Source organism: Dunckerocampus dactyliophorus, chromosome 8 (genome assembly GCF_027744805.1).
Source record: "Dunckerocampus dactyliophorus isolate RoL2022-P2 chromosome 8, RoL_Ddac_1.1, whole genome shotgun sequence".
Classification (NCBI taxonomy): domain Eukaryota; kingdom Metazoa; phylum Chordata; class Actinopteri; order Syngnathiformes; family Syngnathidae; genus Dunckerocampus; species Dunckerocampus dactyliophorus.
The window spans coordinates 22,012,989-22,039,179 of record NC_072826.1 but is presented as its reverse complement, the minus strand read 5'-3'; the positions used below and the strand labels follow the sequence as shown (position 1 = coordinate 22,039,179).

The 26,191-nt window shown below is 41.0% G+C and overlaps 1 protein-coding gene across 1 annotated transcript in view; it reads left to right on the top strand.

Moving 5' to 3' along the window:
• ppp1r16b (protein phosphatase 1, regulatory subunit 16B) overlaps positions 1-26,191 on the top strand; it is a 104,605-nt gene that overhangs the window by 59,478 nt on the left and 18,936 nt on the right. Inside the window, exon 3 of the mRNA XM_054783306.1 lies at positions 13,239-13,309. Within this exon, the coding sequence (XP_054639281.1) occupies positions 13,239-13,309 (71 nt within the window). The remainder of the gene's footprint in view (positions 1-13,238; positions 13,310-26,191) is intronic.

Here is a 26,191-nt window from a genome sequence, read left to right as displayed (position 1 = left end):
ATGATAACCGCCACTTTGCACAATAGAAATAAACAAAACAACTCCAAATAATCCACAAAGTCAAATCCCGAGGTGCATACGCTCATGCACGAGCATGTGCAGTAGACAAGGAAGAATCTATGTGATCGTTCCTCTCTCCAGTTATTAATGATAACCACATCTTTGCACAATAGAAGTAAAAAGAACAGCTCAAAATAATCCACAAATTTCAGAAAAAACTGTGTTGTATTATGAAGTGATGGCACCAAACGTCCCCGTCAGTGCAGAGCAGTGTGAGTGTGCCCTTATAGTTTGCTTTTACTCCCTGCTGGTTTCCAAACAAAACATTTGTCTGTAATTTTTTTTTAGCATTGCTGTTTGTTCTTTCAACAGTCTAGACCGGACCTGGAAGCATTATTGTGTGGCGTCTTGGCCTGTGTGACACAACAAATGAGTAGGACAGTCTTAGAAGACTGCTTGAGGAATGTACTGTTCTTTGTTTTGCCTTTCTAATCCAACACAGTAATTGAAAAGCGTTCTGCAGTGGCCGCCTCAGTAATACTTCGAGTGTTTAGTACCACCAGGAAATAAAGCTCGCATCCACGCCGCTAATAATGCCTGGGAATTGCCACTGCATCTACAACATTACACCGCCACTCCATGTGTTTGCCTGATAATGACATCATTAGGGTTCCAGAGCAAAGTCCAATCACATGCAGCCATGTGTTATGTTTCTTCTATTTGAGTCTTAATTTGCTGGCAGCGACCCAGATGCCAAATCTATGACTACTCCAAATGTTGTTGGCTTCTCTGCTGTGCTACCTGACCACGTCTGCAACATGCAATTAAAGTGTCTTACTAGCGCGTCACGCAGAGGATAATTATAACATGCTGATTATATCAGCAATCTGCTCCCCAAACGTCCTACTAAAACCAATGTCATTTCTGGAATAAGCCGAGTGTCCTACTTTCTGCGCAGCTGGCAGCGAGACAGGGAGAAAGGATACCTTGCTACAAGAAAAGATAATAAGCTGCACTCTTTTTGCTTTGTTTTGTTCTTGTACTGAAGTTGTACTGAAGGGCTGGTTTGTGGGAAATGATGCAATGCAATTAGCAAGGTAATGAGAGCACAATATTAGCTTAACCCTAATGAATTTGTTTAGCACGGCAAGCAGATTTATAAATGTACATTTGATGAGTAAAAAAAAACAACGCTAGATATATTTTTCTTATTATTATAGAGGTGTGCCTTAGGTTGGTCACAATAAAAGGCCACTCCAAAATGTGCATTTGAACTGTATTGGGGGTCAGAAAAGCAGTCAGTATCTGATGTGACCACCATTTGCCTCAAACACCGTATACGCTGATCCAGAGCATCTCAAACATGCTCAGGTGACACTCCTGGCATAGTTCCCATGCAAGAATCCACCAACACCACCACCACCACCACTATGTCAGGATGATTTGCTGTCACCAGTGGGTTCAGTAGGTAACATGCTGACTTTGGCATGGAAACCGGGTGTTTGAATCCTGGTCAGGGCGAATGTTAACAACCAGGTAGGTCCAAAACCCTTCAGATATATGCTAGTACCACAGTTAAGACCAGGCCTTTTACAGGACGAACGTTCATCCGGATTCTTTTATTTTAACTAGTGTGAAATGAATTTAGGAGTCTCAAGGACAGTTTACAATTTAATTCAAACAGGAGTAGATACAAACAATTGCAATGCCAGTGCTGGAGATAGTGATTAGCTGCCAACAAAGGTTCAGTAGAGGAACTTTTTGTCAGAGAGGTGGTGCAATGGGTGTAAACTTCCCTTTTTTAGTTGTTGGAATATTACTTTAAACTGACTCCAGCCAGTCTAGGTTGGACAGCTCAACGCTCCTCAGATAGAGGTTAAAATGGTGGCATACTGTATCTAGAATGTCATGTGCTGTGTGTGTGTATCTGTGTGTGCGCGTGTGTGTGTGCGCACAAACATGTTGAGGTAAGTGTCACCTCACATGAGAGATACAACTGATAGAGTCATGCTGGCTAAGACGTCAACTAAGTCAGCGTCAGGTGTTGACAACAGCAAGAATGAGCGGAAAACATGGAGCTGATGGATTGATTACAAGACAACCTACGACTCAACAGTCGACTCACAGTCAACGACTCCCACATGAATATTGGAGTTCTTGGAACTGTATATCATCAACAGGATGCGAAGAACCTTCATCAAGAACTCAGTGAGGCTCTGGAAGACAACTCTGGAGCCAGTTGCACAGCACTGCTGCCACAGCCAAATACCAACGGAGGGTGAGGTAGAGTAAGACGCCTATGACCTACCTATGCCCTACCATAGCATTCTGAGACGACCTGCTAAGTGAATGAAAAGTAAGGAGGGGCCAGTTGGGCTGTCACGAAAACGCCCTGCATGGCATGTACCACTGACAAATTGAAAAAGTGGCTGACCAAACATTCTAGTGTCTGGAAAAGGAGGAGGTTCTGGGACCTGAAGAGGGTTGGTGCTTCAGGAGAAGATACACGAGATAGGATGAGATGGAGACGAATAAGAACAAAATCTATCCATCCAGTTTTCTCCTCTTATCTGGGTCCGGGTCGCGGAGGCAGCAGTCTCAGTAGGGAAGCCCCGGCCACCTCCAAGGCATTCCCAGGATAGCTGTGAGACATAATCCCTCCAGGCTTCCCCAGGGCTTTCTCCTGGCTGAGCATGCCCGAATCACCTCACCTGGGAGGTGTCCAGGAGGCATCCGGACTACATGTCCGAGCCACCTTAACTGGCTCCACTTGATGTGAATGAGCAGCGTCTCTACTCTGAGCCCCTCCCGGATGACTGAGCTTCTCACCCTGTCTCTTAGGGTGAGTCCAGCCACCGTATGGAGTAAACTCATTTCAGCTGCTTGTATCTGCAATCTAGTTTTTTCGGTCGCGATCCAAAGCTCATGTCCATAGGTGAGGGTGGGAACATAGATCGACCGGTAAATTGAGAGCTTTCAACCGCGACCGCATTACTGCAGACGCTGCGCCGATCTGCCTGTCGACCTCACGCTCCAACCATTCGTCACTCGTGAACAAGACCCCAAGATACTTGAACTCCTCCATCTGGGACAGGACCTCATTCCCAACCCGGAGTGAACAATCCACGATTTTCTGACTGAGAACCATGGCCTCGGATTTGGAGGTGCTGAATCTCATCCCAGAAGCTTCACACTCAGCTGCAAACCGCCCCAGTAAACGCTGAAGGTCACAGCCCGATGAGGCCATCAGGGCCACATCATCTGCAAATAGCAGAGACAAGATCCTTGGGTCACGGAACTGGACTCCCTCGACGCCTCGACCGCACCTAGAAATTCTGCCCATAAAAATGATAAACAGAATCAGTGACAAAGGGCAGCTTTGACGGAGGCCAACGTTCACCGGAAACAGGCTCGACTTACTGCTGGCAATGTGAACTAGGCTCCTGCTCCGGTTGTACAGGGACCGAATGGCATGTAGTAGCGCGCCACCAATCCCGTACTCCCGGAGCGCCCCCCACAGGACACCGTGAGGGACACGGTCGAATGCCTTTTTCAAGTCCACAAGGCACATGTACAAACTCCCATGTACCCTCTAGTACCCTTGCATTGGTGTAGATGTAGTCCAGTGTCCAGTGTTGGGACGAAAACCAAATTGTATCTCCTGTAGCCGAGGTTCGACTAACGACGGTGCCATTCTCTCCAGCACCCTGGAATAGACTTTCCCAGGGAGGCTGAGGAGTGTGATTCCCCTATAGTTGGAACACGCCCTCCGGTCACCCTTCTTGAAAAGGGGGACCACCACCTTGGTGTGCCAGCTCAGAGGTACTGTATCCGACTTCCAAGCAATGTTGAAGAGACGTGTCAGCCAAGACAGATCCTCATGCAGAGCCCTGAGGTATGTCTGGGATTGAGAAGGACCTCAGAGTTTTGCAAATAAACAGTGTAGACTGGGCACTGCTTCCCCTATCTGAGGCTTCAAACGGTTTGCCAGATCCTCTTCAAGGCCACCCGAAAGTCGTGATCCATGGTGTTACCAGACTCTTCACACACCCGAGTTTATGCCTTGACCAGCACCGAAGCTGGTGTTTGTGAATATGGTGTTTGTTATGGACAAACTGTGGTTCGCACAGAAGTCCAATAACATCACATCACACGGGTTCAGATCGGATGAGCTGGAAAAAGTAAGCTTAATTCAATGACTGTACTACAAAAAGGTCAGTTCGGATAATACACAATGTACAAAGTAACCTTGTTATGCATGTTTGAAGTAAACGAAACCATTACCATTGTTGTTGATATTGTACAATCACCATTGCATGTATAATACTGCAAAATGTGGTATATTGGTTTAAATTGTATTTTTTCAGTAATTTTTGAATATTATGTAAAGAGAAGAAACCACGGTATAATAAAACTAAATGTAAAACTCAGTCACTCCAGACATGTATATTAGTGTTTACAACATTGCAGCATATCATGCAGTGTCGTGACTAAATTACGTATGTTCTTTATTTTCTATCAATCTTGTAACAAAAGTAGTCCATTGTCAGCATTGTGGCATATCATGCACTGTCATAACTAAATCCCTTGGAATGCTGAATGAGTTGAAGTCTTTGGAGTTTTGATTCATTTCTTTGAGTAGAAATGTGTGGTAGAAGTCTAAATTGTAGCAGTTCTGTAGCATTCACTAGGTTTAATAAATATAGCAACGGTAAAAATACTGACATTGAGCTACAGTGTATCTAGCATCACTCTCATAGCGATAATAAAGCACACTGACATTTCTGTCATATCACAAACTACATAATGCAAGTCTCCCAGGTACGGTTTAACACGTTTGATTGAAGGGGAGCATGTGGCAGATGTTATTGCCACACAACACAGATTTACAGCTCCAATATTGCAAGAATGTCGATTCTCGGTCTCGCTGTCCTCCCGTATCACGCTTGTTACTGGAACGCTAACGTAGCCTGCTGCTCATTGCCTGTGAGCTATGAACCCCGGAGACACTCGCATGCTGGCAGTGAGAACAGCCATGCAATAAAGTGTCCTCCATTCTCAACTCGCCCACAAAACCTTACAGATCAATGTCATCAGACACTCCAAGAGCTATGCTTCATCTGCTACTCCAAAGAGATGATCATGACCACTGCTTGGCAAATGACAAGCACTGCTAAGAAGAACTTGATTTTAAAAAATGCCATTCTAGGCCAACAAAGATAAAGACTATATGATTTGAATAAACACGCTCACATCCCCCAGGTCTGTTCCGGTAAATACAAGTAAACCACCCTTTCTAAAATCCCTTTACATACATTGTTAATATTCCCTTCCAGAGACAATTTCTTATTTTGGATTTGGTCACAATAAGCCAAAAAAAGCAAAACACATTCACTTTGATTGTCAAATTAGACTCATGTAATGTCATGAAAGCCATTGTAGGGCCCTATGATTTCCACGGAATCACGGAATTGGTCAGTAAAAACGGGATCTACTGTTAAACGTGGAATCTCACGGAAATGGACATAATGTGAATGAAATGTTGTCATCTTGATGAGAAGGAACGTTTGTTTAGAGAAATATTTTAGATGTTTTTTTCAGGGCCGATACCGATTTTTTGCAGTAAAGGAGGTCGTTAACCGATATTTATTTGCTGTAAAAGTGAAAATTTTGGCGACAAAATTTTGATTTATTTTGTTTACTTCCCAATCATTGTTAATGAGTTAGGTCGATATTTTGTCACACTGTTTGTTTGCATTACCGGGACTAAAAAGGACGCTGTGCCACCTTTTGTTTCACGAAAGTAAGTACCTTCAAGTCGTGCAACAGGAGAAATGCTGCAGGGTTTGGGTGCACTTTAATTTACTCGTGTAGTCTTGTAGAATGTTGCATCACATTAGTTCCGCTTTTGATCTCCGCTTTTTGATCTCTTTCTCTCTGGCTATCTGATTTATTAAAAAAAAAAAAAAAAAAAAAAGGCTGATGCAGATATGTATAAAAATGCAGATTATCTGTCAATCACTAAAACATTTTCCTGACCAACCGCTCCATCGTGGCGGGATCTCCTCACAAACCACAAACCTGCCCCCACCTGAACTAAACATGACGAAACGGCGACTGAAACACCAGCGAAAGTTGGCGAAAATATGTTGAAACTCATAGCTAGCGGAGTTAGCTTAGCAGAGCATGCTACTGCATCGGTGTGTGTATGAGTGTGTTTACACCGTGTTGTGTTTTACCTCTTGTTAATGTAACCGGGCGTTTTAGGATGCCCACTGACGTCGTGCAAGTTCTGAGTGAAATAAATCCATGGCTGCAAGAGGCACCCAGCTCGTCTCACTTAACAGTCGAGGCATTCTCAACACGCAACGCACTTCCGGCCTTTAAAATAAGAGCGCAACAAAGTAAGGGTGTCATAAAAAAATAGCTTCCATTAATAAAGCGATTGGAATTGTATCGGTGACGTCTTCCTTAACCACAAGCATGAGCATTACAGTTTGTTGAGGATTTTTTTAGCAGTGTATGCAGAGGCTGTCGTCCCGTTAGAAAAGTCAGCCAAGCTACATCCATTTCTGAAATACTGGGCAAAATTGGCCAAGCGATGTATTGCATCTGTAAATGTAAGGATTTTTGCATTTAATTAACAGACCTCTAAAAAAATGAAAGCGGAGAAATTGGAAAAAAAAACTACAACAGTTTTCATAGAGCCCTAGCATTGGTTTGAACTTTCAAGTTTTCAGTGACTTTAGATACCGTACATATTTTGCCTGGAAACGGTTGGTAAAATTCCAAATTTTATGACCTCAGCGGTTTAGTACTTAAAGCCCGCATGGCAAAATCTGGCAGAAAAATATATATTGCTTTTTTTTTTATTACATCAGCCACCTCTCTTAGCTGCATAAGCAGCATATCATGTACTGTCATGACTAAATCCTCCATGTTCTTTGTTTTTTACAAGTCTCATATGGTAGTATTGGTGGAATAGCAGTATGCCATGAAGTATTGTGACTAGGTACATGCATTTGTAACCGGATTTTGCGGTACGGACCTTCAGTCCCTTAGCTGTGTGGCGCCATTGTTCAGTAGAGATGGGGAACGGCGCTACAAGCTTACAAGCTGAAACTATAACTGTATTTATTGGAGAATTACCTGCCAGCAGTTTGACGGTTTTTATGTTTCCTTTAAAAAATAATCAGCTCTTTGCACAAAAGCTAAGCAGTTGGCATTTTGCATTGCGTTCCCTTACTGAACAGCAAATGAACCGAACCATGACCACAGTAGATTAGGGCTGCAACTAACGATTATTTAGTCCAGGGATCTGAAGCTTGTCGTTTAGATTAATCGAGTAATTGGTTGGGCCCTAGACGGATCAAATCAATATGAACCAAACACAAACAGTTAGTGGTTTGGTCTGTAACATATCAGAAAAGAGGCACAAATGATCATTGTTTTCCAAAGTCAAAGCTGATCTGTGTGAATATCTTGATTTGCCTAAAACACAAAGGTTATACGTGTGCTTTCAAGGATGACTCAGGAAATTCAAACATATTCACATTTGAGAGGCTGAAATCAGAGGATATTTACATTTTTAAATTTAAGAAAACGATCAATTGAATACCAAAATAGTTGTCAATGAATTGGATAATTGCAAAAACACACTTCAGTCAAAATACATTTCATTTGATTAATCGATGAATGAAATGTGTGTTTCTGAGGAAAAAGTGGCATATTTTTAGAGACAAAAATTATTGGGTCGCCAATGCCGTATCGTGACTGTGTGGGGATCCTCTGTATAGTAGTATTGGGGACATAGCAGCATATCATACGGTGTTGGGACTATTCAAGCATAATACCAGAAACTGTCAAGAAGAATCCTGTTTTGCTAGCTTATGGTGTGCATTATTTTTACAGACTTTTTGCACATTTTGGTCAAAATCAACAAACTGTATGGTGCTCACTGGAACATGGTTATTGGAACATATAAACTGTAGCTCCACCTGTCTTTCACATGTGGAGTCCTTAAAGATGGCAACCACATAGAGGCCATTTTGTGTGTCACCACGTACGCACACTATGATGATGAACGGATTATTAAGTGTCATGACTTCATGACTCCACAGTGGCTCCTATGTGTAACTTTTGAACGATCTCCTTTCAATAGCCAGCTGCAATGACACTGTGACCTGTAGGACCGCTCGGGACACCGCTATCACTAACATTAGCACGCGGTGTTGTCAGCACGACTGTCAAGATAACAGGAAGGAAGGGTGTGTTCCTTTTTCCTGTAGCTCTTGTTTGTTTGTCTGTCTTTCTTTTTATCATTTGGGAAGCATCTTGTCCACCTCCCGCTTGAATCTCAGCTGGAGCGTGCTCAGGAAGTCATGTACAAGATGTGTGCGCTGATTGTTTGCGACGGGAGATAAGGCTCTTCCAGACCCTCCCATGTAATGGATTGCTTTTTAAAGACAGATGGAAACAACTCACTGCTGCTTTTTCCCCAGAGTCAGTGACCCTTTTAGGGGACTTTTACTTACTTTACTTTTCCTTATAATAGCACACGTGGACAAGAAGTAGTTAGGGAGTTCATCCTTTTAGATGAGTTTATGTGGCATTGCTGTATATCATGTACTATCATGACAAAATCCCTTTTGTTTTTTATTGTCTACCAATCACAGAGTAGTATTGGGGGCATGGCAGCATATCATGCACTGTTGTGGCTATATTCCTTACGTTCTTTTTTTGATACCAGTCTTTCTGCGGGGGTTACTTCTGGGAACACCAGAGAATGATCTGATCCAGAACCCTCCTCTTCTCTCTTCAGTTGCCATTGTTCACTTGCGACACAATCCAGGTTTAAGTCCTAAATATGCCTCACGTGCTTATTAAACACATTTAAAGTATAAAACATATAGCTACTCACCACTAATGAATGATGATGTAAGATGATCCATGAACACGTGGATTCAAAGTCACGGTGTAGCTTGTAGCCTGGTCGTGGGAAGTGTGAAATCACAATGCTTGACTAAAAAACATTAGTTTTATACTGTATACATACACTGCTCAAAAAAAATTTGAGGAACACTTTGAAAACACATCAGATCTAAACTGGGGGAAAAAATGATCTTGAATATCTTTCCTGATAATAAGTGGGTGATGTATTAGTAACAAAATGATGCCACATAATTTGATAGAAATGAAAATGATCACCCTATAGAGGGGGGAAATCAAAGACACCCCAAAAATGAAACTGAAAAAATGATGCAGCAGACTGGTCCATTTTGCTAAAATGTCATTGTAGCAACTCAAAATGATTCTCAGTAGTTTGTGTGGCCCCCACGTGCTTGTACGCATGCCTGACAACGTCGGGGCATGCTCCTAATCAGACTACGGATGGTGTCCTGGGGGATCTCCTCCCAGATCTGGACCAGGGCATCACTGCGGTACCTGGACGCATGGAGGAGATTCCAGGAGATGGTAGTTACTCCAGGAGAGTTGGACAGGGCCGTAGAAGGTCCTTCAACCCTCAGCAGGATCGGTATCTGCTCCTTTGTGCAAGGAGGAACAGGATGAGCACTGCCAGAGCCCTACAAAATGACCTCCAGCAGGCCACTGGTGTGAATGTTTCTGACCAAACAATCACAAACAGGCTCCATGCGGGTGGCCTGAGGGCCCGACGTCCTGTAGTGGACCCTGTGCTCACTGCCCAGCACCGTAGAGCTCGATTGGCATTTGCCATAGACCACCAGAATTGGCAACTACACCACTGGTGCCCTGTGCTCTTCCCTTATGAGAGCAAGTTCAACCTGAGCACATGCGACAGACGTGAAAGGGTCTGGAGATGCCGTGGAGATCGTTAATGCTGCCTGCATGACCGGTTTGGTGGTGGGTCAGTGATGGTCTGGGGAGGCATATCCCTGGAAGGACATACAGACCTCTACAGGTTAGATAACGGCACCCTGACTGCTATTAGGTATTGGGATGAAATCCTTGGACCCATTGTCAGAACCTACGCTGGTGCGTTGGGACCTGGGTTCCTCCTGGTCCACGACAATGCCCGATCTCATGTGGCTAGTGTATGCAGGTAGTTCCTGGAGGATGAAGGAATTGATACCATTGACTGGCCCCCACGTTCACCTGACCTAAACCCAATAGAACACCTCTGGGACATTATGTTTAGGTCCATCCGGCGCCTCCAGGTTGCTCCTCAGACTGTTCAGGAGCTCATTGATGCCCTGGTCCAGATCTGGGAGGAGATCCCCAGGACACCATCCATAGTCTCATTAGGAGCATGCCCCGATGTTGTCAGACATGCGTACAAGCACGTGGGGGCCACACAAACTACTGAGAATCATTTTGAGTTGCTACAATGACATTTTTGCCAAATGGACCAGTCTGCTGCATTTTCATTTCTATCAAATGATGTGGCATCATTTTGTTACTAATACATCACCCACTTATTATCAGGAAAGATATTCAAGATCATTTTCCCCCCAGTTTAGATCTGATGTGTTTTCCAAGTGTTCCTCTAATTTTTTTGAGCAGTATATATATATTTACACACACATAGTAATGCCTCAAAAATCCCATAATTTTTTCAGATTCAGATTCAATATTCAAGAGTTTTATTGTCATATGCACAGTAAAACCAGTGGTTCTGCTATGCAATGAAATTCTTGTTCTGGTCATTCTCCCAAAAAAGAAAAACACAAGAAAATGAATAAGAACAGAACAAACATTAATACCATTAAATTAAGCAACAACAACATAAGAGACATGAATACAAATAAATAAATAAATAAATAAAGTGTTATGAGTGTGTGTGAGGGCTTCGTTGAGAAGTCTGATGGCTTGTGGGTAAAAGCTGTTTGCTTCACTAATGTTTTTTAGTCAAGCAATATAAAACATATATTGTATGTATGTTTTAAGGCTGTAAAACCCCTCACCATATACTTTATAAACTTCTCAGGCAGGCATTAACATTTGATCACATTTGTCTTGTTTTCACACTCTCAAAGTTCAAATTTCGTTTGAATTTTAATGATCAATTTATGACATTGGACACAAGAAATTAAGTGACTCACAGTGGCTTGTCCTGGCGCCGTTAGGCTGTAGCGTTTTTGTATCCTTGTTAAAACATATTCCTCCTCCTCGTCCTCCATGAACCGAAGATTCATTTGTAGTATTCCAAGGGCCTTACAGCCATGTAACTTTTGCTTTCATTCAACAGGCAGTCCTGCACAAAGGAGATTAATTGACAATTGTCTACAGCCAACCAAAAGGCAGAACACAATGGGCGGATTCTCCCTTAGCCAATGAGGACTGTTGTGGCTGTGCATTTACTGAGACAAACTGGACAGTCTGGACAGCCTTCAACTCTCACATGAGTATACAACACCCTCTGCTGGTAGAAGTAGTAAATACAATAACAGACAACATGCAACAGAGCATGATAGATCACGCTAATACAACACAAGGATGCAAAACACAATGCGCGGTCATACGCTGTTAAAAAAACACGCCAAATTGCACTTAAAATCAGCGACAGCGAAAGGTGAACCGTGATGTAGTGAGGCAACACTGTATATAACAGATATAAAAAAAATAAAACAAATATATGAAAACATCAAAGTGGCCATATTCTTTTGATTTTTCAGGATAAACCAATGACTGCTGCATCAGTTTCACCACACTCAGCTCCCTAATTAGCATTGTATATTTAATTGTGATGATTTCCTATCTCACCAGGGTTAGGATGATTATGGTGTGAGCTAATGTGTCCAGAATGTTATGTTTGGATTGAAAGTAATCATGAATGAAAGCCACCAGTTTGTTTGTTGCTGTTTGGACGTTTTGAATACGGGCTCTCTCTCCCTTTTTAATTAGCAAACATCAGTGTGGTTTGTTTGTATGGCTTGTGAGTGTGTGTGTGCCTGCGTGTGCGTGTGTGTCTGACTAATAACCTCATCTCAACTCGTCCTTGGAGATATTTACGACACACTTTGACATGGTAGACAGACTCTTGTCATGCCAGCTCCAATATAGTGGAACATACAAGTAGTTCAATATCATCGCATAAATAGAATGGAAATCTATGAAGCGGAAAAGTAATAAACAAATAAGTACAGACAAAATGAATGTATTATCTCTCGGAACGCACACAAAAGGTCAGTGTAAAAATAATACACACGGCTTCACTCTATTGTGTTTTTTCCAAAATATATTAATAAATCATGCTGTTTCGTGGTTGAATACGGCCTGTTATTAGTATGCATATTCAAGCAAATGTATTTAATGCAAATTTGTTGCCTAAATGAAGCATTTTCAAGCATAAAAATGGCTAAATGAAGTAAAATACAAATAAAAGGCATTCAGAAGATGCATTCAAGGATGTTGTGATGACATGTTGTAATTTACACCGGTCAGTAGGTGTCAGTAATGTTACTGTGATGTTGGGTGAGACACACAAGCACCAGACTTTATCTCCGGAACAATAGGCTTTTATTGCTTGATCTCACAAGAAGCACAATAATCCCTAACACGGGCTACTGTTGCGACCGTAATCTTTCTTGTGTTTTCTTTTTTTCTTGGGAGAATGAACAGAATAAGAATTTCATTGCATAGTATAACTGCCTGTTTTACTGTGCATATGACAATAAAACTCTTGAATCTTGAATCTTGAGATGCCCAACGGAGATTCGATCTCCTGACTGTGTGGCCAATATGCTAACTACTAGGCCGCCATGCAGCCAGGCTGGTCATCTAGTCCGATTAATTAAATTATTTTTGGATTATTTTGCTACAGGCTGCAATAGTACGAGCCAGAGGGGATGGGATTTTGTGATCAGCGTTGACAGGCATTTATCGGCATATGCCGATCACATGCGTTTTTATGGAAATCGGTCAATTTTGACCGGTGGCTGATGGATTACAGCATCCCTAATTGATAATCATGTTGGCAACATAGCGGCATATAATTGCAAAAGGAAGCTCATTTAGCTAGCACGTTGGTGTACGGATTTCCGCACACAAAATCACACCTGATTTTCAAGCCTAAGGAAACGTACCAACTGTAGCGTTTCTCACTAGTATAGCCGATGCGTAAGGTATTGCTTGTGTACTAGCAGGCGTCATGAATTTTATGGAGGGGCACCCGGTAATTAAAGCCAATTAAAGTCAATGGAAAGCACTATTTCCCAGTCGTCTGCTTTCATTAATGCCTCTGTCTTCCTTCTTACTAGTGCGCTACCTGCTGAAGAACAACGTGAGCCCAGACCTCTGCAACGAAGACGGCCTCACCGCACTTCATCAGGTGATTTGCTCATTTACCAGCTCCTCTTTTTTAGTTTGTTGTCACAGCAAGCTCCTTTTTTGCTCTATTGCTGCAACTTAGTGACGGCATGGTGGACATTTCACTCTTCCCAAAGAAGACACATTTAATTACTTTTAATTATCTGCAATGTGTCGCCGTCATGCCGTTGCTGTCTTATTTTGCCTCAGGTAGTTAAACAATTTTTAGTTGCTTAGCTCGTAAAGTCAAACTCCAATGTAGATGATGAAACAGAAGGAAATCAATACAATTTGAATAGGCTTGAAAATGACACTAATTGGTTCCAGACCCAACTGTGATAAGTGAATTTCCATGAAGTAGGACTCCTTATTTATAAATGGAATATTTTTTTAGTTTATAGTATTTAATACTGTATATATATACATATATATTTACATATATACACATATATATATATATATATACACACACTCCTGATCAAAATCGTAATTAGCATTATTAGCAGAATTAGCATTTTGCACATTTGGATCTTAATGAGGTTTTAATATGCAAAAGCAAGAAGGGGGAGTGAGACAAAAAGCATTTTGAACAAGTAATTTATTGAAAACAACAATTAAACTGAAATAGGCTGTTTATCAGCTGATCAAAAGTTTAAGACCACAGGCTATAAAAGCCAAAATCTGCTCAAAATTTTCATTTTCTGTCAGGCATTCACACTGTCATTCACACTGATGGCTAAAGCTAAGAAGCTTTCTCTTTTTGAACGTGGCCGGATTGTGGAGTTGCATAAGCAAGGCCTCTCACAGCGTGCCATTGCTGCTGAGGTTGGGTGCAGTAAGACAGTCATTCTACATTTTTTGAAAGATCCTGAGCATTATGGAACAAAAAAGTCAAGTGGTAGACCCCAAAAAAAAAAATCACACCTGCGCTGAGCCGGAGGATCCAATTGGTTGTCCATCAAGACACAGGGCGGTCTTTGACCCACATTAAGGCCCTTACTGGTGCCAACTGCAGCGCAATAACCATCAGACGGCATCTGCGGGAAAAGAGTTTAAAAATCAAAAAACTAATTCAAAGACCTCATCTCTTTCAAGGCCACAAAACTGCCCGTCTACCCTTTGCCAGGGAGCATCAAACATGGGACACTGAAAGGTGGAAAAATGTTTTATTCTCTGATGAGAAAAAATGTAACCTTGACGGTCCAGATGGCTTCCAACGTTACTGGCATGACAAGGAGATCCCACCTGAGATGTTTTCTACCCGACACAGTGGAGGGGGGTCCATCATGGTCTGGGGTGCTTTTTCATTCAGTGGAACACCGGGGCGTCAAGTGGTGCAGGGTCGTTAAACGGCGACTGATGTTGCAGCGGGCATCCCTCATGACTGAGGGTCCTCGTCTGTGTGGTAACAGCTGGGTTTTTCAACAGGACAACACTGCAGTTCACAATGCTCGCTTGACCAAGGACTTCTTCAGGGAGAATAACATCACTCTTTTGGACCATCCTGCATGTTCCCCTCATTTAAATCCCATTTGGAGATGGATGGCAAGGGAAGTTTATAAAAATGGCCATCAGTTCCAGACAGTTGATGCCTTTCGTGAAGCCATCTTCACCACTTCCCACTAGCCTCCTGGAAACACTCGCATCAAGCATGACCAAAGCAATTTTTGAAGTGATTAACAAGAGAACAGAACATTTTTTGTTCTGTTTTGGAGAGTTTTTTGTTATTTTTTGAGCGATGGTCTTAAACTTTTGATCAGCTGATAAACAGCCTATTTCAGTTTAATTGTTGTTTACAATAAATTACTTTTTCAAAGTACTTTTTGTCTCACTCCCTCTTCTTGTTTTTGCATATTGTAGCTCTACTTAAAACCTCATTAAGATCCAAATGTGCAAAATGCAAATTCTAGCATTTTTTCAACCGGTCTTAAGATTTTGATCAGGAGTGTATATAGAATAGTTTTGTAGAGCATAGAAAACCTGTTTACAATCTTCTAAATACACTTTTTAACATTATTGGAGTCCTCTAGACATGGAATAACACACATATAGTCACCTTTACACTCATTTTACACAATATAGTAGACATACATAATAAGACAAAATCAGACATTTAAGACATAAGCAAGACTTGTGCTTGTGTGTTACTGTAAATGTGTTCCAGTGCCAGGAGAGCTTGGTGGGGGGGGCGGACAGGACGTGATGTTGGAGTTACGGGTTACGGCCGCACCAGTAGCTCATGTTAGGGATTATTGTGCCTATTGTGAGATCATTCAAACATGCAATAAAAGCCTACCCGATGTAGTATAGACATACTAAGTGGCATAATAAGTACGGATGTCCGATATTGTCCAACTCTCAATTTCCGATACCGATATCAGCCGATACCTATATGTGTAAAATCACACATCTCTTGTGGTGGAATCAACACATATCTGTTGTGAAGCTAATGGATTCAGCATCAGCAAGTAGCTTCTCAACGTGGCTGTAAACAACATTGTACAACATCTGAGAAACACTTGCGATTATGCTTAGGCTTTGACATTTGTTTTAAAAGTCATCGGAGTGGCCATTTACATTTTCTTGAGCATCAGAATGTCCAGGGGAGAAAATCAAGTATCATAATTTTCATGTATGCCGCGTACTCTTCCACGCCACACCACAAATTGCATGTACACAGTAACTTTTAGGGCCAAAATTAACATATTTTGCACCACCAGATTTTAATGAAATTTCATCTGCAAATGGATATTAAAGTGAATTTATATCCTCCATACCTTTATCTTTCCCTGAAGTTCTGATCCATGAGTTTGAAAGGCTTAAAGTTGGACATAACTTTCAAAGCCATAGTATGAGTCGATGTGGTCCAACACTCTGTGTAAATCCAATACAAAATTGAAGAGGAAGAAGTCATCTACCGAACAAACATGTATACGAATGAAAATACACCCAATATCCTATGAAAAAGCAGCATTTTCACAGATGTCCCCACGGACTCTCCTAATCCAGTTTGTATAAATAGTGTCAGATTTTACCATCTCTTGCTTCTGTGAATTCTAACATTCCTACAACTGAGGATGAGCAGCGTAAAAAAATAGATGGATGGAATGGAAGGAGTGAGCTAGCTTGCTACTAGCCACCCATGGTTGTTTACACGCTTGATGAGGTCATCATTTGCACGCTGGGAAATACGGGAGCCCATAGGTCTATACAGTATATAGCATTATGTTTATTATCGGCTTTCATTATAGGGAAAAATTATGTTTATTATCGGCTTTCATTATAGGGAAAAATTATGTTTATTATCGGCTTTCATTACAGGGAAAAATTCTGATACCAATATCGGGCCGATATTATCGGACATCGCTAATAACAAACGAAAATAAGACAATATGATATAATGTAGACTCACACTCCATGTTAGCATTGGGAGAGTTCCTTATTTGTTGTTGTTCTTACTTCCAGTTGCTGTACAGTACTTTCTGCAGTGGCTATTGTCTCTAGTGACAAGTATAGAATAGTACATACTGTCATCACACCATGTCTTTGAATTCATATTCTGAATCCCTTATATTTGTATTTTTGTTCATTTATCCATTTTGATGCTTGAAAATGCAAAATTTAGTTCAGAAATACATAACATTTGCTTAAATATGCATATGTTTGACTTATAATATGTTTTAGACAATCGTGAAACTGCATGATTTATCAATGAATATATTTTGAAAAACCATGATCGAGTGAAGCGGTGAAATTGTAAGCGCGAAGTGGCGAGCGATTACTGTACAGTTGTTTTATATTGAGGAAATCATTTCCTTGCAGGCAATTGAAAGTAGCTGTGGTTTCACTTGTTATTGAAGTCATTAGTGGCGCTAATATGCCGCTAATGTGCAGTCCAATCACTTCTAAACTGGCCCGTTGTTTAACTTATGGCTCAATTATGTGCCACATTCACATGGCGCCTCATTTAACCACAAATCACGCTACCTCTGTTTACAGTCATCACTAATCACTCATTTTCCTTTGGTGTGTGTTACTGCTAATTACACTCTGCTTAATGATGATATATCATATCATTTCCATTAGGCTGTGGGACTTTTTTTGCACAAAATATTTTAAGTCACGCCAGACTCAGGAGTTCAATGACTGTGTGCAGCACGACGCAAACCAGCATGTGGCCCACTCGCTCTGCAGTACTTACAATATGATGTGCCACTTAGGAAGACATCAGAAGCTCCTTCCCGCGGCCTTTTTATGCCCATTCTATCATTGGGGTGCTTGAAGGCAAATGTATTGAGCCAAGCGCAGGCGTCTGAAGGGGGGATGTTGTTCCGTGCCTGCGAATGCAGACAAGCACATCTTCTCCTGGAAGAACATGAAAGGCAGAAGAACAGGGAGTGGAGTGGAGATGGGACACAAATTCTGCCTTTACAAAAGATAATATTGAGTTTTATTGTGGTTGTGGATCGTTGCATATAGTATCTTGCAAACGTTACACTGCAGCAGGAATTTCATATAACTTCAAGGGGCTACAACCCATTTCTACTGCAGGAACCTTTTCAGGAACTTTCCCATGTACCTTGGTATTTGGAAATACCCGCCTGCCTTTCCACCAAAAATTACCCAGGTAAAAAGGTTCCCCTTGCATTCCAGGCGCTTAGTAGGATCTTTTTCAATAGCTCCTGGGGCATCTGTGTGCTGAAGAACGCTGATTGGTGGAACATGCTTGCAGTGTTTCTACTCAGCCGTCATGTTTAAGCCAGTTTGCGACTGCAAACTTGTATACAGATGATCACCTGGTTACGAACAATTTCTGTTCCTAGGTCGTGATGTACAGTATGTCGAGTTTTGGTGTAAATTGGAACTTACAGTAATCCCTCATTTATCGTGGTTAATTGGTTGCAGACCCGACCGTGATAGGTGAATTTTTACAAAGTAGGATTCCTTATTTATAAATAGAATTTGTTCCTAGTTAGATCATAGAAAACTGCCTTTTAAATACGGTTTTTAACATTATTAGAGCCCTCTAGACATGAAACAACACCCCTTTAGACACCCACACTCCTCTTATGCAATATAGTAGACACAATAATAAGAAATAACACATTTAATACGGAAGTGAGACTTGTGTGTTGCTGTAAATTTGTTCCAGTGCTAGGGTAGCTGAGTGGGGGCGGGGGGCAGACAGGAAGTAACGTCGGGAATTAAGAGTTGAGCTTTATCTTAGTGTGGGTTACAGTCGCAACAGTAGCCCGTGTCAGGGATTATTGTGCCTGTTGTGAGATCACTCAAACATGCAATAGAAGCCTGTCAGGATTGGCAACGCAAAGCCAGAAATAACCTTCCCATCTGGCAAAGAAGTCGCAAATTTGACTTAACTTTCAAAAGAGTCAGGTGTGATGGTGTAAACACTTTGTATGCCACCCTGTAAAATGTGTCCAGTGTTAATCAAGTACGCCAGTGAGTCAGGGACAACTAAAGAAAAAAAATGGGAGCAGTACAGGAGTGGGAGTCATTTTGCCGGGATTGGGACGGTACAGGAGTGAAAATCCACTCGCTTGTCACCTTCTAATATGAATATGATAAATAAATAAATATGAGCACTTTCAGATGTATGACAAAGTGACTGATGCTCCACATTGATTAGTTCCAGCTGCAGCAACGACCCGCGTGTCGCTTCAGCTGCCATTGTTCCCTACGACTACTCGGGGAAACTAAAGAGCTAGTCAATGAGAGCTGTGGTTGCTCACTGTCGGAGAAGACGGCGTGAGAAGCGCTGGCGTAGTGACGACGCTGTAGCATTATGAAGCCTTCAGAGGGCAGCTGGAGGGTTAATGACTCAGGTTATAGTGGAGGGCCCAGGAATACATCACAGCCGTGTCAATCTCTATCACATCCGTGTGTGTGTGTGTGTGTGTGTGTGTGTGTGTGTGTGTGTGTGTGTGTGCGTGTGCGTGTCTATGATCAGTGAGCTCGGAGCCAGCTCAGATGGATGTGACATCTCATTTCAAGAGAGATCACATTCTTTCATTTCAAAGTGTGTGTGTGTTTTCTGGATGGATTTAATGGATGACAACACAAAGAAGTGGACGGTTTTTATGGAGGCATGACTTCCACACGTCTACTTCCATACTGCAAGCCAGCAGCCATTTTTGTTCAAAACTGCTCCAGTCTTGAAGGAAAATGTGCAGACTGATCGATCCGAATGGGAAAATAATGACACCCACCGTTAAGGCCTTAAAGGTCATTGGTATGATGTTTTTTCGGCAGCCCACAGTGCACAGGACTCTGGAACAGCAATCATGTGGGAGGGGACTGACAGACTTGGACTTCTCTCGATTCGTGTTGCTGCCTTTCTCAGCAGGAGTGTCGCTGGAACGTTCAAAAAGATTGAATGGAGTGTGACAGATGAAGGAAAGTGATTAAATAAATATGCATTAGAAATGATATTCTTCACTCCAAGGTGTACCTCAGCTGGGATACGCTCCAGCTCACTCCAGATGTGAGAAGATGTGAGGAAGGTGAATTTTGTGAGATACTTTATGGCCAAGGAAGCATATTTGGAAGTACTTCAATGGGCCCTGCATACATCACAACAAAGTAGAACCGCGTGGATTCCCCTAGGGGTTGGTGGGGGTGTTCATGTGGATGAGCAGTGGAGGTCCCTTTTTTTTTAAGAAGGGGGACTGAAGGATGTGTTCCAACTATCGTGGGATCACACTCCTCAGCTTTCCTGGTAAGATCTAGTCAGGGCTTCTGGAGAGGAGGATACGCCAGATAGTTCAAGCTCGGATTCAGGAAGAGCAGTGTGGTTTTCGTCCGGGTCGTGGACCAACGCTATACTCTCGGCAGGGTCGTTGAGGGTGCATGGGAGTTTGACAGACCAGTCTATGTGTGTGTTGTGACGTTGGAGAAGGAATTTGACCGTGTTCCTTGAGGAACGCTCTGGAGAGTACTCTGGGAGTATGTGGTAATGCAGCAGCTAATTCAGGGGTTTGCTCCGTGTATGTCTGGTGTCAGACCTTGGTCCGCATTGCCGGCAATAAGTCTGACTCGTTTCCAGTGAGGGTTTGACTCACTGATTCTGTTCATTACTTTTATGGACAGAATTTCAGGGATCAGAGATCCGCTCAGGATGCCTCCCGGACGCCTCCTCGGGGACGTGTTCAGGGCACGTCCGACTGGAAGGAGGCCTTGGGAAAGACCCAGGACACGTTGGAGAGACTATGTCTCTCAACTGGCCCGGGAGTGCCTTCACTCTGTCACGGTTTTTATGTGGTGGTGAATAAATCATGCTGTTTCGTGGTTTACTATTATTAGTTTTTTTTTATGCATATTCAAGCAAAATGCATTTTTTTGCCTAAATTAAGTATTTTCAAGTATAAAAATGGCAAAATTAGCAAAAAATACAAATATATGGCTTTCATAAAATGCATTCGAAGACATTGTGATTATATGTCATATTCTAGACTGGTCACTAGGTGTCAGTAATGTTCTAGTGATGCGACAATAGCCACTGCAGGAAGAACTCTCCAGAAACCGGAAGTAAAAAAGAAACAAGGAACTCTCCCAAAGCTAACGTGTGAGTCTTATTTATGTCTTAAATGTCTTTTTTTTCTCTTATATCCACTTTATTGGGTAAAAGGAGTGTAAAGGTGACTATAGGGGTGTTATTTCATGTCTAGAGGGCTCTAATCATGTGGGAAAAAAACGTATTTAGAAGGTGGTAAATAGGTTTTCTATGCTCTAACTATGAACATATTCCATTTATAAATGAGGAATCCTACTTTTTGGAAATTCACTTATCATGGTCTGGAACCAATTAACCACGCTAAACAAGTGATTATTGTACTAAGAAACTTTGTCGGGCTTCGTCTGTGAAAACAGGTTTCAAAGATCACAACAGAGCAGTGTCGCCACCTTAAAGAGCATTAATAGACGAGGCAAACCTGTCTGCACCTGCACGATTTCTCATGAACGTTGGCTCGCAGCTGTGTTGTAAAGTTAGAGAGAACATAGTATGCAACGCTGGTTTACTGAGCTCACAATTCTCACCCCCTCTGCTCTAATTCTGGAGGCAGTGAGTTTGATGAGCTCAGCAGTCAGCCAGCTAGCAGGTGTGTGAATATGTAGGTTTACAGAGAAGCTAAGCAGATTAGCTTGGCTGGAAGCGAGTGTGTAGGTTGCATTCTCTTGGCTTTTTCTCTTCAGACATCTGCTCTTGCTGCAGGCCGGAGCTGGAGATGCCAGATAATCCGTGTACGTCTTTCAGCAGAGCAGCAGTCGTCTGTGTGTCATTTCTGCAAGGCGTTCTCGCTATTGTTAAGAAGTCTGGCTTTTATTTTGACGGTGCTTTGATGCAAGAAGTGGCAGACGGTTAAACGGCCTCCACAGTGGTAATTCTGTTTGTGTTGGTCCATTTAAACTCAAGATAGATTACATAAGAAACACAGAATCAGATGATTGTGAAAGCATTTTAGGCCCACAAAGAAGTAAAATAATGTTGTAAGGTTTGCCGCAATTTAAGAAATTATGAAATTATTCTGGTTAAAATGATTTGTAATATTCAGACTTATTTTTTTATTCAATTCCCACTTGTATGTACATGTAAAAATACTACACCATACTTTCATTTCATATAATGTAAAAGATACAGTATTATTACAAAATAGTTGCTTTTGTAGTTATCGTAAAAAAAAAGGAAAAAACAGAATGCCGCTTTCGTCTGGGAAATGTACCAATTAAATATGACGTCATTATTTGTATAAAATGACCCCACGAGGGGGGCAGTATGGAATAACATGGGCTTCTTCCTACTCTTCTTTATGTTTACATGTTGAATTGTGCCAGTGTAAACATGAGGTAACTTAAGCATATTCGAAATAAACTGAAGTGTTGCCATCACCTTAATGTAAATAAATACCACTTTTTCTTGCAATTTTATTACTTTATTCTCATTCTCAAAATGACTACTTGACTTTATTTTAAACAATGAAAAAAAAACCCATTTATTCTACAAAAAAATATCACTTATTATCACTTTTTCTTGCAATGTCATTACTTTATTATCATAAAAATCCTCCTTGATTTTATTTTCTAAAAACAACTTTTTTGTAAAAAAAATTGTGTTGGAATATTAACACTTTTTATACAATATTACAACTTAATTTTAATTAAGTTAGCTCTTTAATCTAACACACACCAACACTTTATACTCGTAATATTTGATATTATTATTATTACTAGTAGCAGTAGTGATAGTAGTATAGTATAGTATGGTATAGTATAGTATAGTATAGTATAGTAGTATCATAAAATGATGTCAGTTTTGTTTTGAAATATTAGGACTTTTTATTAAGTTACCACTAGAATGTAAAAAAAATACCACTTTATACTTTATATATAATATTTAGAATATATTACTATTGTTATTATTATTATTAGTAGTAGTAGTAGTAATAGTATCATACAATTACAGCTTCTGTCTTTTATATTAACACTTTTTCATGCAATAACATGGCTTCATTTTCATGAAATTACCACTTAAAAAAAGAGCTTTACCATTATTTTATATTATTATTAAATAATAGCATTAACACTTCCTCAGAATAACTACTTTATTCTAAAATATTATTTTTTTTATAAATTAAAGTGAATCAAAATAAGTTTCTTGTGAAACTTTGTCCTCAAAGCTGCTTGAAAGACTTTATTCTTTTATGAACAACTTAATGCTTTGATTCTTTATTCGCATTATTATTATTTTATTCTCTTTTCATTGCCAAAAGGTCTTTGTAGCTCAGCCAGTGTGCATGAAGGGAGAGCCGTCAGTGTGAGAGCTTTCTTTCATGAATAGGAAAAAAAAAAAAGGAAAAAGGAAAATGGTTTGCTGTAAATTTGTTACTTATGAATATTTCTTTTTGCCTTTATTTGACAAAAATGCATTGCAAGTTTTGTATGTTTACCACAACAACAATCATCTAAAATATTTGTAATATTTTTAATTTTGGTGGCGCTCCTGTTTCCAGTGGGTGGGTTTGGTTTGTGGACATCCTTTTCACGTCTTATCTGATGTTGCTGCAATCTGTGCTTTGCGTCTGCGCATTAATTTCATTTCCTCTCATGTTGTTGTGTAATGATTTTGTTTGTCTGCACACACCCGCCCAACACAAGGCAGCATCCCCTTATCGGCACAGCCTTGACGTACAAAACAAGTCCTGACGTCAGCCTGGTCAATGGCTCCACTCATTTTAGCACTGCATTCTTTTTGTTTTTGCTAGCATTCTCTATGTATCATCTGCCTTAACAAAGATAACACCCCATGTTTGAGCGACTGCACAGTGTGTACATAATCCAATTTGACCTCATGAGTTCATCAGTTGCCATAATGAAGGTCATCAGTCAGCATTTGCATGCAGGTACACTGTGTGTGTGTGTGTGTGTGTGTGTGTGCGTTTGTGAGAGCAAGCTGTGGACACAGTGATGAAGTGGAAGCGTCCTGCGCCCACCGACATGGCAGGCGGCGGGGAGGATTGTAAACTGATGTGTGTATTCAGCCTCAAATAGAGTCTTCACCTCTTCTGAAGGCTCGCCTCGGGCACCGTGCTTTCTGGGACACTCTTTTTTTTTTTTTTTTTGCAAGTGCTAGCTGGACAAACTCGAACTAGAAACACACCTCTTAAAAAAACAACAAAAAAAACATGACATTTTCTTGAAAATGAGAGAAAATTGCAGGAAATTCCACCACACGGCTCGCTCCTCCCCATCCAGAGTCTCCTCCTAGCCTGATGTTGACGTTCTCCTCCGATTTCAGATCAACATTTGCGATAAAAGTGACGAATTGTAATTATTAGATTAGATTCAGCTTCAGAACCCTCCGTGACACAATCCAGATTTAATCCCCAAATATGCCTCACACACTTATTAAACACATCTGAAGTATAAAATGCATAATGTACAGTAAGTGATCATGTAAGATGATCCATGAACACATGGAATCAGAGTCACTGTGATGTGTTCACGGACCGCTAAACAAAGTACAAAATCCCAACTCTTGATGAAAAAACATTCTCAGTGAAAAACGTGTGGGTTTTCTAATCATTATTCATTATTTCTTCATTATTTCTCAATTATTACTGTCTTATGAATGCGACGTGTTGGCCAAATGGCCTACTTTCGGAAAAAAATGAATACAATTTTAAATAAATCCACTGTAGTAGAAGACCACAATGTATCCCTCCCAATTCTTTCCAAGCATGGTACAACTGTGCCAACTGTATAAAAATAGACGTTTAAACATGAATATACATGCAAAATAATTATTATTTGTACTAATATAAAACCCGCAAATCATGCTGGGAAACATGCCTCTTTTTTTTTTTTTCTGTTCACAAGTGATCTGAGAATAGCGGAGATCTACTGGACGCCGTAACGCTGCACTTAATAGACGTCATATATCACATACCACATGGTGACAACAAAGGAGCGGCACAGGAGGACACTAGCATAGCTGTGTGAGCTACCGTGCTAATGTTACAGTTTAGACCCGACCCTGATCAGTGAATTTCCGCCAAGTAGGATTCTTTATTTATAAATGGAATATTTTCATAGTTAGAGCACGGAAAACCTGTTTACCACTTTCTAAATGTTTTTTTTTTTTTTTTACATTATTGGAGCTCTCTAGACATAAAATAACACCCCTATAGTCACCTTTACACTCTTATTACCCAATATAGTAGACATTATAAGAGAAAATAAATCATTTAATACATAAATAAGACACATGCCCGTGTGTGTTGCTATAAATGTGTTCCCTGGGGGAGGAGATTAGGGGAGGTACAGGAAGTGACGTCAGAGTTTTGTTTTAGCGTGGCGTGGGTTAAGGCCACAACAGTAGCCTGTGTTAGGGATTGTTACGCCTGTTGTTCCGGCGATCAAGTCTGGTGCTTGTGTGTCTCACCCAACATTACGGCAACATTACTGACACCTAGTGACCAGTGTAGAATACTACATATCATCACAACGTCTTTGAATTCGTATTCTGAATGCCTTATCTTTGTATTTTACTTCATTTAACAATTTTTAAGCTTGAAAATGCTTAGTTTTGGCAAAAAATACATAACATTTGCTTAAATATGCATATGTGTTGACTGATAATATGCCGTAGTCCATGTGTGTATTTGCACGCACACTACCGCCACTCGCCACGCCCCCTTTTCAGGCCGAACGACAAATCTCACTCAATCGAGCTGGTCATTGTGAAGAATATAGACATTTTTTGTGTGTTCTGAAACCACTATTGGTAACACATGCTAGCCGCTGGTGGTCTTTTTATATTTAAGGGGTTAAAAAAAAAGTGCAATGTTAACAGCAACATCATGCTAGGTTAGCTCATTCTGAGCACCTCTTCTGAGCAAACAAGTGAGGGAGATGATAGACTGTCCTCATCATTGGTGCTCATAAACAGCACACATTACTGCTAGAGCATCATTGAAAAGTCACTTTTGCGTAATCGGGGACCTTTAAGTGTCATTTAAGGCATAATTAAGGTCTTAATTGTGCATTATATAATTGTGGACTCCCTGCATGAGGATAGTTAAAATGAAGTAATAAACATGCAGCTGTTACTGTAGGAACTACAAGTGTTAGCTGTCTATAGATGTGAATGGATTGTATTCATAGGAGCTCCAGCAGATGTTATTGAATCAAAATTGCTGCTTGACACGTGATGTGGTATGCTTTGGATCATGAGCTGTTTGTTTGCGCTCCACCAATTCTCAGGGCATTCAGTCGATCGCAACTGGAACCTGAACAGTCGAGTTGCGATCGATTGAATGCCCTGAGAATACAGTGACCTGGGTGAATGAGAATATTCACAGGCATAGCTCTCCACCAATGGTTCTGACAC